Source organism: Clupea harengus, chromosome 22 (assembly GCF_900700415.2).
Source record: "Clupea harengus chromosome 22, Ch_v2.0.2, whole genome shotgun sequence".
Lineage (NCBI taxonomy): Eukaryota > Metazoa > Chordata > Actinopteri > Clupeiformes > Clupeidae > Clupea > Clupea harengus.
Window position 1 is genome coordinate 12,459,736 of NC_045173.1, and position 15,113 is coordinate 12,474,848.

At 42.5% G+C, this 15,113-nt stretch overlaps 1 protein-coding gene across 2 annotated transcripts in view; it reads left to right on the forward strand.

The window, feature by feature from the left end:
- The window catches only part of grk4 (G protein-coupled receptor kinase 4), a 48,932-nt gene extending 34,086 nt beyond the window's left edge, over positions 1–14,846 (forward strand). Inside the window, exons 7-16 of one of the 2 annotated variants that reach the window (XM_031560399.2) lie at positions 290–353; positions 752–892; positions 4,120–4,310; positions 5,165–5,202; positions 5,589–5,678; positions 6,147–6,355; positions 9,564–9,701; positions 9,952–10,089; positions 10,348–10,528; positions 11,345–11,433. In XM_031560399.2, coding sequence (XP_031416259.1) covers positions 290–353; positions 752–892; positions 4,120–4,310; positions 5,165–5,202; positions 5,589–5,678; positions 6,147–6,355; positions 9,564–9,701; positions 9,952–10,089; positions 10,348–10,527 — 1,189 coding nt within the window. In that variant the 3' untranslated portion in view covers position 10,528; positions 11,345–11,433. Of the gene's footprint in view, positions 1–289; positions 354–751; positions 893–4,119; positions 4,311–5,164; positions 5,203–5,588; positions 5,679–6,146; positions 6,356–9,563; positions 9,702–9,951; positions 10,090–10,347; positions 10,529–11,344 lie in introns of both variants that reach the window. The other variant, XM_012837053.3, reaches the window with a different exon arrangement.
- Positions 14,847–15,113: the final 267 nt, after the last annotated feature.

The following is a 15,113-nucleotide window of genomic DNA, read 5'->3' on the forward strand; positions in this document are numbered from 1 at the left end:
TCATTAATCATGCACGATACCTCAACATAATGAAACGTATCTTTCTCTATAGCAGAGAGAACATTGACTCTGCTTGATCAGAAAACACATCTATTAAAGGGGTCATTCTTATTTCTATTGTCATGAGTGTGGCAAGGCAACGTTTTACATAGACTCTCGTGCACTGAAATATGGCATGTTGCCTCAATTTCCTAATCAATACTGAGGTGCTGCATTATGCATGTGAGTGTTAGCAGGCTGTCCATCAAGGCTTAGCTTTCTAATGTTTCACTCTATTTTGTATCCGCAGGCAACCCGTAACCAAAAATACCTTCAGACATTACAGAGTACTAGGAAAAGGTGGATTTGGTGAGGTATGTACACTGGAACATTTTTTTTTCTGATGGTAGACCAGACTGTGTATACAGTAGAGTCTGGGTTTTAATGTGGTATTACCACTACCGGTACTTTGATTCTGTGATACTTGATACAAATGCACATGTATCAATATGTCTCTGGCTGTGGACCTTTTTGGTGTGTCGGGTGTTTTAAAGCCAACATAACATGGGCAGATTATGGAGAGTTTATAGGCTTGTCTTCTTACACAGACACTGTATTATCTCATGAAGTTGTGTTAAAGATGAAGTCAAGAATATGCATTGAGAAAGAGAACGTTGTAACAATAGAAAAATAGGCTAATTACCTTTGAAAAGAGTAACACAATGCATTTTATGAATCATGTAACAACCCCAGTCTGTCTGTTTATCTGTAGGTGTGTGCCTGTCAAGTGCGAGCCACTGGTAAGATGTACGCCTGTAAAAAGCTGGAAAAGAAACGAGTAAAGAAGAGAAAAGGTGAAGCCATGGCATTAAACGAAAAGCGCATTTTAGAAAAAGTTAACAGTAGTTTTGTAGTAAGTACTACCCCTTTTATTCTTCTCTCATTCCAACCTGTATTTCTGTCTCTTCTCTGTGGGTTGGGTTTCTCTGGGTTGTGTGAGTGGGTGGGTGTGTATTTGCTTGTGTTGCTGTGTAATACTGTTTACCCTGTTGATGGTATTCATGCAATCTGTTTCTGTGTCTGTGTCTGTGTCTGTGTGCGGTGCAAGTGTGTTGTGTGCTGTTTTGTGTTGAGCTGTTGTTTGTGTTGACCATGTCCTCGCTCGATGGTGTTCATCTGATGTCTATTTCGCTGGCCAAACAGATACCAGACTAACAGAACTGTGATACTGCATGTCAGTAAAAAAAAATGCCCCAAAGTTGTTTACTGCACAACCATTTCGTTTTCTAGTGCGATTATTTTTTTTTTCTCTCCTTGCAGAGTGTCCATTTTGTGCATCTCTCTAGCTGTGCTTTGGCCAGCTTGGCTTTGCCCAGTAGTCTTGTGCCCATATGGCGTCGCAGTCTAGAGCATGGAGGCAGGTTAGGACAGGGACGCTGTTAAATTTCTTGCAGTGGTCAGGTGAATGGATGGCCACTGGCTGTTTTCCATCAAAGACAGCTGTGGGATCATGTAAGACGCACAGTGCTCATCAAGATCAACTGTGTCTTTCTCCCTCTGTCAATACTTTCTTTTTTTTTTCTTCCTCTCTCTTGCTTCATATTTTTCACACTCTTATTTTCCTGTATGAGTTCCTTCTTTGCATTCACAGTGTTAGGTAGTTTCGATGTGGATAGTGATGATTTTAGTTCAGTTTGAGACCTTGTTCTAATAACTGTGGCTTGATTTTTTTTATCTACCACTCTCTCTGCTGAATTACCCTTCCACTGTGTGTGCAAGTGGTATGTGTTTGGTTATGAGTGGACCTGCATCTGCCACTGTTCTCCTGCATTAACATGCTCACTTCATCATTCAAGTGGACCTGGCCTCACACATACCATCATTTCACAGTGTACTTTTTAGATCATTGTGTGTGTGTGTGTGTGTGTGTGTGTGTGTGTGTGTGTGTGTGTGTGTCTGTGGTCTTTGTAGTGTGTGTGGGCGTACTTTTGCAGAATATGTAATGTACTTGTGTGCTAGTGCAGTTTATGTGTCTGTGTGTGTATGCCAGAGGCATAGACGATAGCTCCTCATAAGCTACTCGACGTATTAGAAGGGCCCTGTTGCCTAGCAACGCTGACCAAACAGAGGTAGAGAGAAGAGTCAAGTGCTATATGACTTCCCCTCTATTTTCTCTCTCTGTCTCTCTCTCTTTTTCTCTCTCTCTATACACACACACACACACTCTGTCTCCTTCTCTCTTTGTCTCTCTCTCTCTTTTTTCCCTCTATCTGTTAATGCATAGCATTGGGGGCCTCTACAGAAAGACTAGTAGACATTTTACATTTTTTTAATATATTAGACTCTCCAGGTTAGCCTGCTCTGACGTATAGATGCCGTGTGTATGGCACAGAGTACAGGTGAGACTGTAGGGAGGCTTATGCAATATCCACTGGAGTCATGTGATCGCTATCAGCCAGAAGCCATTTTGAGTGGTCTCCTCCGAACAACGAGAGAGAGAGACTGAGAGAGAGACTGAGAGACTTGATGTTGCACAGACTCCTAGTAAATTCAAGTAAATTCCCACGGTGTGCATAAGGATTGTACACACAGTACAGAGAGGTATATGAAATGATAGATGCAAAAGTATGGAAGAGAGGATTAGTCTGTCTGTCTTTCTTTCTCAGGCTTTCAATTACATTATTCTCGACAGATGTTTGTTTATTGAAGATGTTGATTCCCAGTGAAATTCCAACCCCTTCACAGCAGAACCACACCGTTAGCAGTTTCCTCTCACATTGTTCCAAAACCACCCAACAGAGTGATGTTTTAACAGGTGCGACAGGACTACTCAGAAGCACGAACTAAGCCGCTTAGAGCTCCAGTAGTTAGTTTGATTTATTTGATCGTCTGCGGAGTCTCGCGGCGTCTTTCGTTTCATCTTTTTTAAGCAGATCATGTTCTGGCCCTGTGACGTCAAGTCAAGTCGGGGAGTGTGTGCTATTCCAGTGGACACTTTTTCCGCTTTGCAAGAGTGGGAAAGAGACCTTGTGTCCACCGTTAATGACCTAGCACGTTTTTTCCAGACGTGACGGCTCCCCCCCACCCCACCCCCCGCCAACACAAACAGTCATACACACAGACGCAAACACACACACACACACACACACACACACACACACACACACACACACACACACACACACACACATGCTTGCACTCTCGACTCTGAGGAATTTTCCCTCATTTCTCACAGCTGGTTTTCCATGATTGCTATCATCGGTGAGGTCTCCACTCGCAGTTGTAGCGGTGAAGGAACATATGGAAGTCCTCTCAGCAGCAGGCATGTCCTGGAACTAAACAAATGCTGAAGTCCCCAATGTCACTGACCCTTTGGGCTTGTGTGTGTGTGTGTGTGTGTGTGTGTTACAGTCGTGTACTGTCAGTCAGCGATTGTGTGCGTGTGAGAGATGTGTGTTTGTGCTCAACACGGGTAGAAGCATATGAGATGTGTGTTTATATAGTTGTTCATGAAGCAGAATGTGTGTGTGTGTATGTGTGTGTGTTGTTCTCAGCTTTGTCCTCGCAGGGAGTGTTATTAGGGTGTAAGAGGGCCATGATCGACCTCATAAATCCTCTTGCCCAATCAGTAGCCTTGACTTCATGTTGCATAAGTCTTGTGTAATCTGACCACTTGGTTAAATAATGTAGCCCTCTTTATTTTGTGGTCTTTATTGATGTTTGTTGCAGTCTCTCTTGACATCTGATTATGCCATCATGGATATGTACTCCTTTGATTGTTTCTGAAAAGCCATTCATACCAAATACAACCAAAAGCCATTAGTTATCTTATGACTTTTACACACAATAAGTGTGACGAGGAACTCTGCAACAATAGCCCATCTAGTGACACCTGTATCACGTCACCCTTTGCTATCGCAGTGTTTTGCGGCCAAGAGGACTTCCTGTATTTGTCATACGTGCATTGCCCCTGACTCTGCAATTAAGCAAATATCCCTCCATTGTCTATGCTGTGCTCTGTGATGGCCTTGTGTTTAGGGTGGTTAAATAGTTGAAAATCAGTGTTGCCTTGTGAAGTTATCAACACAGTTCTGCGTCTCTGTCCCACCCACCTCCCTCCTTTGTCTGTCTCCCTTGCAGGTTAATTTAGCATATGCCTATGAAACCAAGGATGCTCTCTGTCTAGTTTTGACCATAATGAATGGTGGCGATCTGAAGTTCCACATCTACAACATGGGCAACTCTGGCTTTGATGAGCAGCGCGCCATCTTCTACGCCGCCGAGATCTGCTGCGGCCTGGATGACCTGCACAGGGAGCGGATAGTCTACAGGTGTGGTTGTGTGTCTGTGTGTGTGTGTGAGAGAGAGAGAGAGAGAGAGAGGGAGAGAGAGACAGGGAGAGATGGATGGATGAAGAGTTTTACATGCCGACAACCTATAGTGAGGGATCCGACCGTGTCGGTGTGTGGATTTGGCCTCACTGTTATCTGTCTTATACTGGGCCCACCTTAAATGTGAACAGCATCTCAGAGTCTTCCTCTCCTTCCTCTCTGTCCCTCTGCCAGTGGCGACACGTGATACTAGACACTGTAAAGATGGTGAACAACAGTGCTCCGTGTGATACTAGACACTGTAAAGATGGTGAACAACAGTGCTCCGCGTGATACTAGACACTGTAAAGATGGTGAACAACAGTGCTCTGGTGTATTTTTAGCATGAACCGGAGAGCAGTAAGCACATGATGGCCATTGCCATTTCTGCAAGGCGTTCATTAGAGCTGAGCTCTCCTGGTTGTTTATCGTTTCGTCCTACTGGTCGTCACGGTAGCTGGGCCCCATACAGTCAAAGTAATGTAAACATTCTCCCTCTTCATCTGCTTCAGCTTAACCTCTCTCTCTCTCTCTCTCTGGCTCTTTGCAGAGGGAGTCACAGCACATGCATTAATGTATGACTCGTCAGATCAATATGTGATCTAGTTTGACCCTATGTGCTTGAATATGCACATGTTTTTTGTGCCAAGAATATAAGACCGGACGTCTGTTTTTGTTTAAACAACATCTTTAGGAATGTTTCAGTGAAGCAAATAATTGCATTACCCAAGTCGCTTTAATTATTATCCTTCATAATATGTATGAATAGAACTAAAATACTGAAACCGAACTATAATGCTTTCATTCACCTGCAGAGATTTGAAGCCTGAGAATATTCTACTAGATGACCGTGGTAAGATCTCTTTTCATTAAACTTGCATGGCATTTTCATCTTGCTATGTCAAAACAGTTATATAAAAAGGAGAACCTTTTTACATGTTTTTGTTCAGCAGCTATTCACAGGTTTGCAGAGGTTTTTTCCCCGTATAAACTTAACAAACTTAACGTAAACAAAGGCTGATCTTTATTATGTATGTTCACACCTGTGGAATTTCTATTCCAAATGTCCAAAAAGTTGCTCTTAGACAGTATGAACCTAAGGAAAGCTGCTATTAGACAGTATGAACCTAAGGAAAGCTGTCGTTTCTGCCTCAGCAATGTGAGCAGATCTAATCTGGTCATCGCCATCAGCCTGTCTGTCTCACCTGTGTGGTTGCCCTCCTCTCTCTCCCGCTCCAGGGCACATTCGGATTTCCGACCTGGGACTGGCGGTCCAGTTTCCGGAGGCAGAATCGATAAGGGGCAGAGTGGGCACAGTGGGTTACATGGGTAAGGTTCCCCTCCATCTCACACAGTGAGCCAGGAATTACACTCAACATGGCTTCCTGCGAGGTTTGTCTAATAGATGTGAACTGGTTGAATTTAAATAGGCATTTGCTAGTCCGTCTCAAAGAAAAAAAAAAAAAAAAAACATGTAACATGTAATTGCTACATAAGACAAGTGTACTGGACTAAACAGTGACATATCCCTCCTTTGATATTTGGAGGCATTGATCATTACTATTGTAGAATACTACTTAGCAGCTATGTGTGAAAGGACATGAAAGAAGGAGGACCAGTGAAGGGGGAGCTGAAGAAAGCTTTCATAGAGCGTTAGCTTAGCACTGTCCATTGACACTCAGCATTTACCTTGCGCTGTAACACGTAGCTGTTTTAGCCGAGTGTTGGTATGAGTGTTCTTCTCCATTCGTTTTGCACGGCACTGACTCTGTCCCTTGACTTCTGACCTTTGGGCAGCCCCAGAGGTGATCCAGAACGAGAGCTACACATTCAGTCCGGACTGGTGGGGGCTGGGCTGCCTGATCTTTGAGATGATCCAGGGCCAGTCGCCTTTCCGCCGCCGCAAGGAGCGTGTGAAGCGCGAGGAGGTGGACCGGCGCGTGCGCGAGGACCAGGAGGAGTACTCGGACAAGTTCATAGAGGAGGCGAAGGACATCTGCCGAAAGGTGAGGCTCTCAGGGGACACATTCCTAAAGCTTCTCTTTTCTTCCTCTGCTTACTTGATGTACATTTTTTTAAATATCACAACACACCGCCCCCAACACCAGTAGAATCTCCCATACGTCTTATTGGATTTGATACAATGAAGGCCATTTAGCCAGCATACTTCACCCTGTGCCACATGCATGATGATGATGATGATGATGATGATGCTGGCCAAAAGGAAAACAAACACTGGAAAGCCAATGTCCTGTCCGTGTGTCTTATCTAGTTTGCCTTCGTTGAGAGGCGGCTGTAATATCGGTGCTGAGCGGCCAAGAAGTGGTCTAAATGACCTCAGTGTACTCAAACTAAATGTGGGCTTGGGGTCAATGTACAACTCCATGTGAAAATGGTAGAAGCCACTAACTCTTTGCACGGGATTAGAATCTGTCCAAAACACGATCGTGTGCCAGTGAAAACAACTAAAATTGACTGTTGAATTGTCAGACCACAAGAGAGCTAAATTTAACTTTGGTTCCCAAAACATATCACAAGTATTTTGTTGTTGTGAAAAACCCCAGTGACCCTCCTTTTCACAAACAAATAACATGCAAGCATACCGAACTAATCCTAGTATCAGTGTAGCCTATCTGTGACCTCACCGTCATATGTGATAGATGACCATAAAGCACTCTTTGAAGTAAAAGTGGTGTGTTTTTTTTTTTTTCACTCATCTCACAGTGTGGTTCATAGACTAGCCAAATTCAACAACTAACATACACACACACCCTCACATACACATCAAACTGTTCATGGATCATCATGTGATTCTAGGGGTTGAAGTACTATGCATGTGGTTGGTGAAAGCGGAGTCAAGAATGTGTCTGTGGGACCCAGAACTCATTCACATTTTCCCTGACTTGCGTGAGACTAACATTCTATTGCAGTAATCAACTTTGATGAAAGAACACTTTTTTTGGGTGAGTGCAAAACGGAGGAATGCTGAACGTGAATGTGAAGCCACGAAGATGAGTTTGAATGGCCCCATGGGTATCCCCCAGAGATTAGAGAGATTTACACTATGTTTATAAAAAGAGATCTGTGAGTGAGTGCAGGACCAAACCCCATGACAAACGAGAGAAGGGATGAGTGCAAACGAGCCTAAGTCACCCCTCAGGCCCTTTCTGAGGAAATTACTGCAGGACTGGGGAGGAGGGGTGTTTTTCATGTGGATCTGTTGTGTGTGTGTGTGTGTGTGTGTGTGTGTGGGGGGGGGTAGGGTTAATGGTTCAGTACTGTGCTCTGCGTGACGGCATGGAATATTCTGACCTCGGGTTCAGCACAACTAAAGTCTCCCATTGGGATGGCCTTTGACTTTGTAGCGATTCTACCAACTCTATCTTAAGATTGATATCATCCCCGACTTAGAATAGAATAACTCTAGAGAGAGAAAGTGTGTGTGTGTGTAAGAGAGAGAGAGATGATTAATTATTAATGAACGAAAGCTAAATCATTATTTCATGTAGAATCTTGGTGTTCTTTCGTGTAGAATATTCGTGTTGTTTCGTGTAGAATCTTGCCAAATGATGTGAGCTACCACCTCCTTAGATAGAACCAGTCAAATGTTATTATTGATTTTTGCAATGATTCAATGGCAAAGCAGGGCAGGAAAAGTTTCCGGGAATTATTGTGAAAACTAGTATAAATGACTCAGGTCTGCTTCTCCACAAGTCAATTCTTAAACGTGGCTTCAGAATTATTTTGCACTTAATGGAAGTTATGTTATTAGGTAAATATACCTGTGGAGATTTCTGTAGCAAATCAAATAAATAAAAATAAAAAATAGTTTGCTTTTCTAGGAATATGCCTTTATCTTCAAAGTTATCTAGAATAATTCTCTTTTAGTCATCAAAATGTATACCCTTCTCCTGAAGTTCCTGTTTACTTCTATGATCAATCATGGTTGCGTCGCCAGGTGTGAAACGTTGCTCCAAATGCTTCAACTAACAGTGCAGTGTTCTAATGCTTAAAGCTGTTTTCACACTTAAAAAAGGCTTTGGTAGATGACACTGCTTTGTTGTCCAAATGACATCATCATGCGCAACATCCTGTCTCAGACATCCTCAACAATGGAATGCGAGCCAGCGTGTTCCCCCTTCCGTGAGAGTTTCCAGCGCTGGAGCGAGTCATTAATTGCATCCTTGCCAAATGTAAAGCTCCATTGCTGCTGCGTTTACGTTGATATCACATCATCGCATAAATCAGCCTTTTGGTCTTTCCTGAACTCGCCAACATTTATGAAGTAATGGTCTGGGTGTGGCGTCTGAAAAAAACTCACAGAATAGCACAGTCCCCTGCATGTCATCTCTAGCATCACCACGCCATGGAAGGGTATCCAAAAATAAACAAACAAAACAAACCCAAATTAACAACAGAAGAAACCAATATGGGTTGCGTGCATAGACCTGTGATATTACCATAGTACACTGACAGGGACAGAGCTGCTGGGCAATACAGTGGGGCTGTTTGGAGTTAGGGGAGATGAGCAAGGTCTGGTAGTCTCAGATGAGATTTATACGGCCTCTTAATTGGAACTAGCGAGGGGAGTCAGCCCAGAAGAGACTAAGGAGCTCTAGAGTCCACATAAAGCTGTCAAAAGGGGACTGGGATTAGAATCACACCGAGAGCAACTATATTTTACCTCAGGAGCCCGATATTCTAGACTGGCTGCAGCACTCAGTAGACTAGCTGTAGCACTCTCTGTTGTGCCCCCATAGTTTTGATTGTGGCCCTTGTTCTCTCTCTCGCTCTCTCTCTCTCTCTCTCTAAGATAGTAGCAATGCATTGATCATATCAAATTTGAGTGTAAATGTAAAAATAAAACCACACAATCGCTTTCTGCTGCTTTTTTCAGGTAAGTACTCCGCATTTGTGAGGGAAGCAAAACAAAGCTTTTCCTCCTTCATTGATAAGGAAATCCCAGGAAACATCACTGTGCTGCTCTTCTCTGAATTAATTTAGCGCTATCTTTGTCTTTGTTGACTCGTTGGGTTTCAGAACATCTGCTCAGCCAGGGAAGCCACTGTAGACAGCCAACAAGGCTGCACTCCAACAATGCCCAGCCATCTGAGAAGTGAAACTAATTTGCTCATGTGTGGAGGTCTGTGCTTCCCACCATACTTCCTGTTTTGATCAGTGTGTGTGTGTGTGTGTTTTCTTTTCTCATTGCAGCTGCTGGCAAAGGACCCCAAGGAGCGTCTGGGTTGTCAGGGTGGGGGTGGGGCAGAGGTGAAACGGCATGCCATTTTCAGGAACATCAACTTCAAGAGGCTGGAGGCCGGCATGCTGGACCCGCCCTTCTGCCCCGATGTGAGCCAGTCCACTGAACGCGCTCTCTCTCTCTCTCTCTCTCTCTCTCTCTGATTTATCTTATCACTGGAAATTTACTATCCACCATCAACTTCAAACAAACAATACATTAGAAAAAAAATGCAAGTTAAAGGAGAAATTACAGTAGCCTTTAAAAGCTGTGCTATGACACCTGCTTCCTGGAAGTACTTTTGTGGATTGATTTTGGGACTGAGAACTGCTGCTAATTTATGGTTTGTTTTCTTCACAGCCCAGAGCAGTCTACTGCAAGGATGTTCTGGACATTGAACAGTTCTCCACTGTCAAAGGCGTCAATCTTGACCCCACGGACGATGACTTCTATCACAAGTTTGTCACGGGGAGTGTCTCCATCCCCTGGCAGAATGAGGTATTGCAGCTGTGGGAGAAACCAATTTAAAAAATAGATCACACACACACACACACACACACACACACGCACAAAACACTCCCAGAAACCAACACACACATTGGATGAGGTCCCTCTTGCATGGTTCAATCCTTGTTTAAATTATGGGTTGTAGAATTTAACTGAAAGTGCAACTGCAAACAAGCAAGTGTATACATACGTACATACATGATTGTATTTGTGTGTGTGTGTGTGTGTTTATTCGGGTATCCCTGGCAGATGATTGAGATGGAATGCTTCAAAGAGATCAACGTGTATGAGCTGGATGGTGTCCTGTGCTCCGACCTGGACGTGAACAGGCCCAACCCGCCGCCCAAGAGAGGCTTCTTCTACCGCCTGTTCAGGAGAGAGGCAAGTGCTAGCGCCGCACCGGCCACAGTGCGTGGGGGAGGGGGTTAAGGTATTTCTCCTTCTGCTTTCTCTCTCCTCCAGCCATCTTCTCCTCTCGTTCATCCATTCATTCATCCATGCATGCCTGTGTGTCACCATGGCGAAGAGACCCCATATCCACCCTAACCGCAACATCATACATGCTAACCTGTCTCGATCCATGTGTCCTTTTTACTCTCTCAGTGCTTTTCACAAGTGAGTCTCATGCACTGTCTCTCTGCTCCAGCGCCGTCTGCCGTCTACACCACAGCCGCACAGCGTCCTGTAAGGATCATATGGGCATCTTGCTACAAGCGTTTCATCAATATGAAACGACAATGGGGCATCAATCTCTCTTTCTTTCATTCTTGACTTATCTCTGCCTAATCTTGTCGTGTATGTTTTCTTTTTCTGTGGTTATCATGGAACCATCGGGATGTTGTTTACCAACTGAGTTTGTCCCTGAATCTGCGTTTAGCAGTGTGCTAACAAGACGCTGTGAGCAGTTTGTCCCTGCATCTGCCTTTAGCAGTGTGCTAACAAGACGCTGTGAGCAGTTCGTCCCTGCATCTGCCTTTAGCAGTGTGCTAACAAGACGCTGTGAGCAGTTCGTCCCTGCATCTGTGTTTAGCAGTGTGCTAACAAGACGCTGTGAGCAGTTCGTCCCTGCATCTGCGTTTAGCAGTGTGCTAACCACACGCTGTGAGCAGTTCGACCCTGCATCTGCCTTTAGCAGTGTGCTAACAAGATGCTGCAGAGCAGATGAACACTTCGATGGTGGTGTGGGGAGGTTGTGGACAGACGATCAGCTGCCTCCTCCACTGACTGTCTATCTCTCTGCCCACAGGTGTGTTTTAAAAGTGGCTACAATGAGGAGGAGGAGGAGCCCTCGCGACTTTAAACCACTCCCTTTGCCCTTGCTCCACCCCATTGGTCAGCTGCCAGTCAGAACGCAGATCTTACAAACTCCATGAATGTTAAACTAACTGTATTTATGAATTGTAACAAAAGTGTATTATAATTAAAGAAAAAAGTATGAGTTTAAAGATTTTGTACATTTGTACTTGAATTATGTCTAGATGTATATTTTCACTAAAGGTTGTATTGTACAAAAAGCCATATAAGTACCACTTGAATGCATACATAGCATTGTTTTCTTTTATCACTTTGGAATGAGTATGAACATGTGTATTTAAGGAGATTTTTTTTTTTATGAAGCACAGTATGGTATTCATTGACTTTTTTAATTTTCCAAGGTAGCATCTGGCCTTTTGTTTGTATGGCCTTTTTTGTCTGTACTGCTTTTAGTTATTGTATAGTTTTCTTCTGACATTTGCCTGCATCAAGCTGCAAGTTGATTTGCCAATTAAGCCCAGTTGGGCCAGATGTAATGTATCAAAAATGGCCAGTTAGGGCAAATAGATTTTAAGAGAGTAGATGCATTTCCCTGCTACCTTCTTGTAGGTCATAGAGTTAGTATTTGGTCCTGCTACATTCTTGTAGGTCATAGAGTTAGTATTCGGTCGTCTGGGTCAAAGAGCTCTTTTAAGTAGACGTTTACTGCAAGTAACAAAAGATTGAAATCTGATTTTCTGTGTTCTCTTCACTTTTTTTTTTTTCAAGCTTGCCTCATTGTTACATTCATTTTCATTTGTAGGACGCACTTGTGACTTATACTCTTGCTAGTTCAGACATACCCCAAGTCACTGTTAAAGTGTGTGACTGGAGAGATAACATGCCTCAGTTTTCAAGGACCATTGCCTGTATCTTTCCATTCTGGTAGTTCAGATACATTTTTTATTTACTTTTTATGCGAGGAAGAGTGTGATGTTGCATGGCTGGCAAATCTAGACTTATATTCGGATGTAAGGTCAATGCACGTAATTTGACAACCATGCACATTGCAACAATATAACTGTAGTCCATGGACACTGCACAGAGAAACATTAGGTAGTGTACATCCTCTTTCCAACATTCCAAATATCCACAGGTTACTTACGATGAGTGTCTTTTCTGTATGTGCGGTTGCTAGTTCAGAAACTGACCCAAGAATGTTCATGCCTTAAATTAAAACCTGGAGATCTGTCATTGAGTATATCTCCCCTGTGCATATTTTCTCCCTGACTGAAAAGAGCCATGGTGTTGCTTATTTACAGACCATTGTGTATTGATTGTGGTCGTTATGCATGACACGGACATCAGAGATAGAATATACAATTTCAACAAGACTTGCAATCTCATCCCACATATTAGCCAAAAACTCATGCTATGCACACTTAGTTACACAACATGTCTGGACTACCTGATATGAATATTTATGGTCAATTTTTTGAAGTAGTGCTGCATTCAAATCCCTCCATGAGAGGCAAATTAGTTTCCTGACTGAGAGAGGTCTTTAAGGAAGTCATGTGACCCTGTTGTATTTACTGTCCCTATCCAAGCTACTCTGAGGCCGAGCTTGACCTTACATTCCCTCAGAATGTCCATCACCAACTTTCTTTTTTTGTTCATTTTATAGCCTGTTTTAAATCAGGGGCTGAATAGCTGTGCATACTCCAAATGCCATCTCTTAGACATCACTTATCAGCACATCCTCTGCCAGGTCTTTCATTGTCCTCCTTCCTTTCGTAGGTTCCTTATCTTTTCTTTGGTCGTTCTCATAATACCGGCTGAGTTGTGTGAATTGGGTGATATGGGATAAAGGCCTGTATCAGTGAGCTAACAGATTATATATTTACCATGACTGAGGCAGAGCAACTCCTGTACCTGTTGTAATGATCTGCAGAACACAAACTAATCTGAAGAGTTGGCCTTATTATTGAACCGGTAGACAGGAAACATGTTTTGTATGTAGTGTCTCATAATCAAGTAAATCTACCATCCCCATACCTGACCATTCACTACATGTTAAGTGGTTCAAATGTAAGTTTGAAGGTGAACTCAAATTTTTTTAAGCTTCTTCTTCAGGAACTAATGCTGACTTAGTTATCACTCACGAGCATGATGGGCCGGCTCACACGAAATCTTAACTTACATGGATTGAGCGGTTTTTTTTTTCTTTGTTTTCTTTTTTTCTTTTTGAAATGTCAATGTATTATAATTTTAATGCTGTGAAAAATCAGAAACTTTTATAACATTTTCTTTCTCTAGTTTAATCATGTGTGCATGTTGTACTGTATTAATGTCAACCAACTTGGGATGGCTTGCCCCTTACAGTGGGGGGTCCTTTGCTGTCCCGCTTGTAAATAAAACCTGGGGAATGACAGAGACAACTGGTCTGGAGTAAGCTGTTGAACCTGTCATTGAGGACGCACGTCTTCTCCCTCGGAGTCTTCACTGGACTCCCGAATCACATTCAAAGGCCACATGTGCATTTGTTTCTGTGAAAATCTCTACGTGCTTTCACAATGTTCATAGGAATTTTTTGCTTATGAGAGTGGCACTGTGTGATTGCCTGAGGGAAAAATATATAAAAGAAAAACAATTAAAAAAAAAAACAATTTCATGTGAACTCCACAAAGAGACGCAATTGAGCTTTAAGATCCAACCATTGTGGTGTACAGCATTCCATATTTACACCTATTTAGTACTTAATGCTGCTCTATACTGCTGCTCAGTTGCTTTCCCCTCTATTGTCTGCAGGGTGGCCTGACTTGCCTGTCAAACATTACTCTGCTTCCATTATTATATCGTTCAGAATGCCGTAGTACAACCTTCTGTCCTTTACTTCCTTGCATTTAAGGTCACAATACACAAGCATAGCATTACAAAGATTAGAATAGGTCTCAGGTTTTTTTATGTTCGTTTTCTTTACTTCCATCAAAGTCTAATGCATCATCAAAGGGAATAATATCATCACTGTTTAAAAAGTTTAGCATATAGCACATACAAGTTTAACCTTTTAAACATATGTGCCAATTATCAACCTCTACTCTTCATATCTTTGTTTTTCCCTTCCAACAAAATACATGAGCTTATTCCTATGTCCCCACACTTTGTCAGCAAGGAAGTCTGGCTTTATACCTGTTTGAATGTGTGCACAAAGTGTATTTTAATGTCTGTTAAAATAATGAAGATCATGATAATAAAAAAGTTGAATTTATCAAGCATGTATTGGTTGTACAATTCAGGTTCCTTGTCTGTAAACAATTATCTGGTGCCAACATGTCAGAACTGTTGGTTGATACCCATATCTACACAAGGAAAGCGGTTGGATTTTTATTTTGTAGTTGTACAGTAATGTCTCAACCACTGCAGTCAATGTAATTCTTGTTCTATCACTGGGTGTTGTACCATATCTGACATTTGTAATTATTAAATAATACACTGCCGTTTGTACAAAAGGAAAACAAGAATACTGTGTCTTTATTTCCAATTCTAAATAACCTCAAATTGATCCAAAATGTACTGTAGACATGTTGTAAATGACTGGGAGGCCGGAGCATCACTGTTCCGGTGAATAAGAATATCGGAATCTCTAGTTTGAGAACCAGATGCCTCACAGGTATTCAGTTGGCAGTTGTGTTAAATAGTACCCATGAAATGCCAGTCTAATCATCAGTAAAAACAATGCTTGCTTTTTTTCAAAGAAAAAGCCATTTCTGAGACTGGCATAT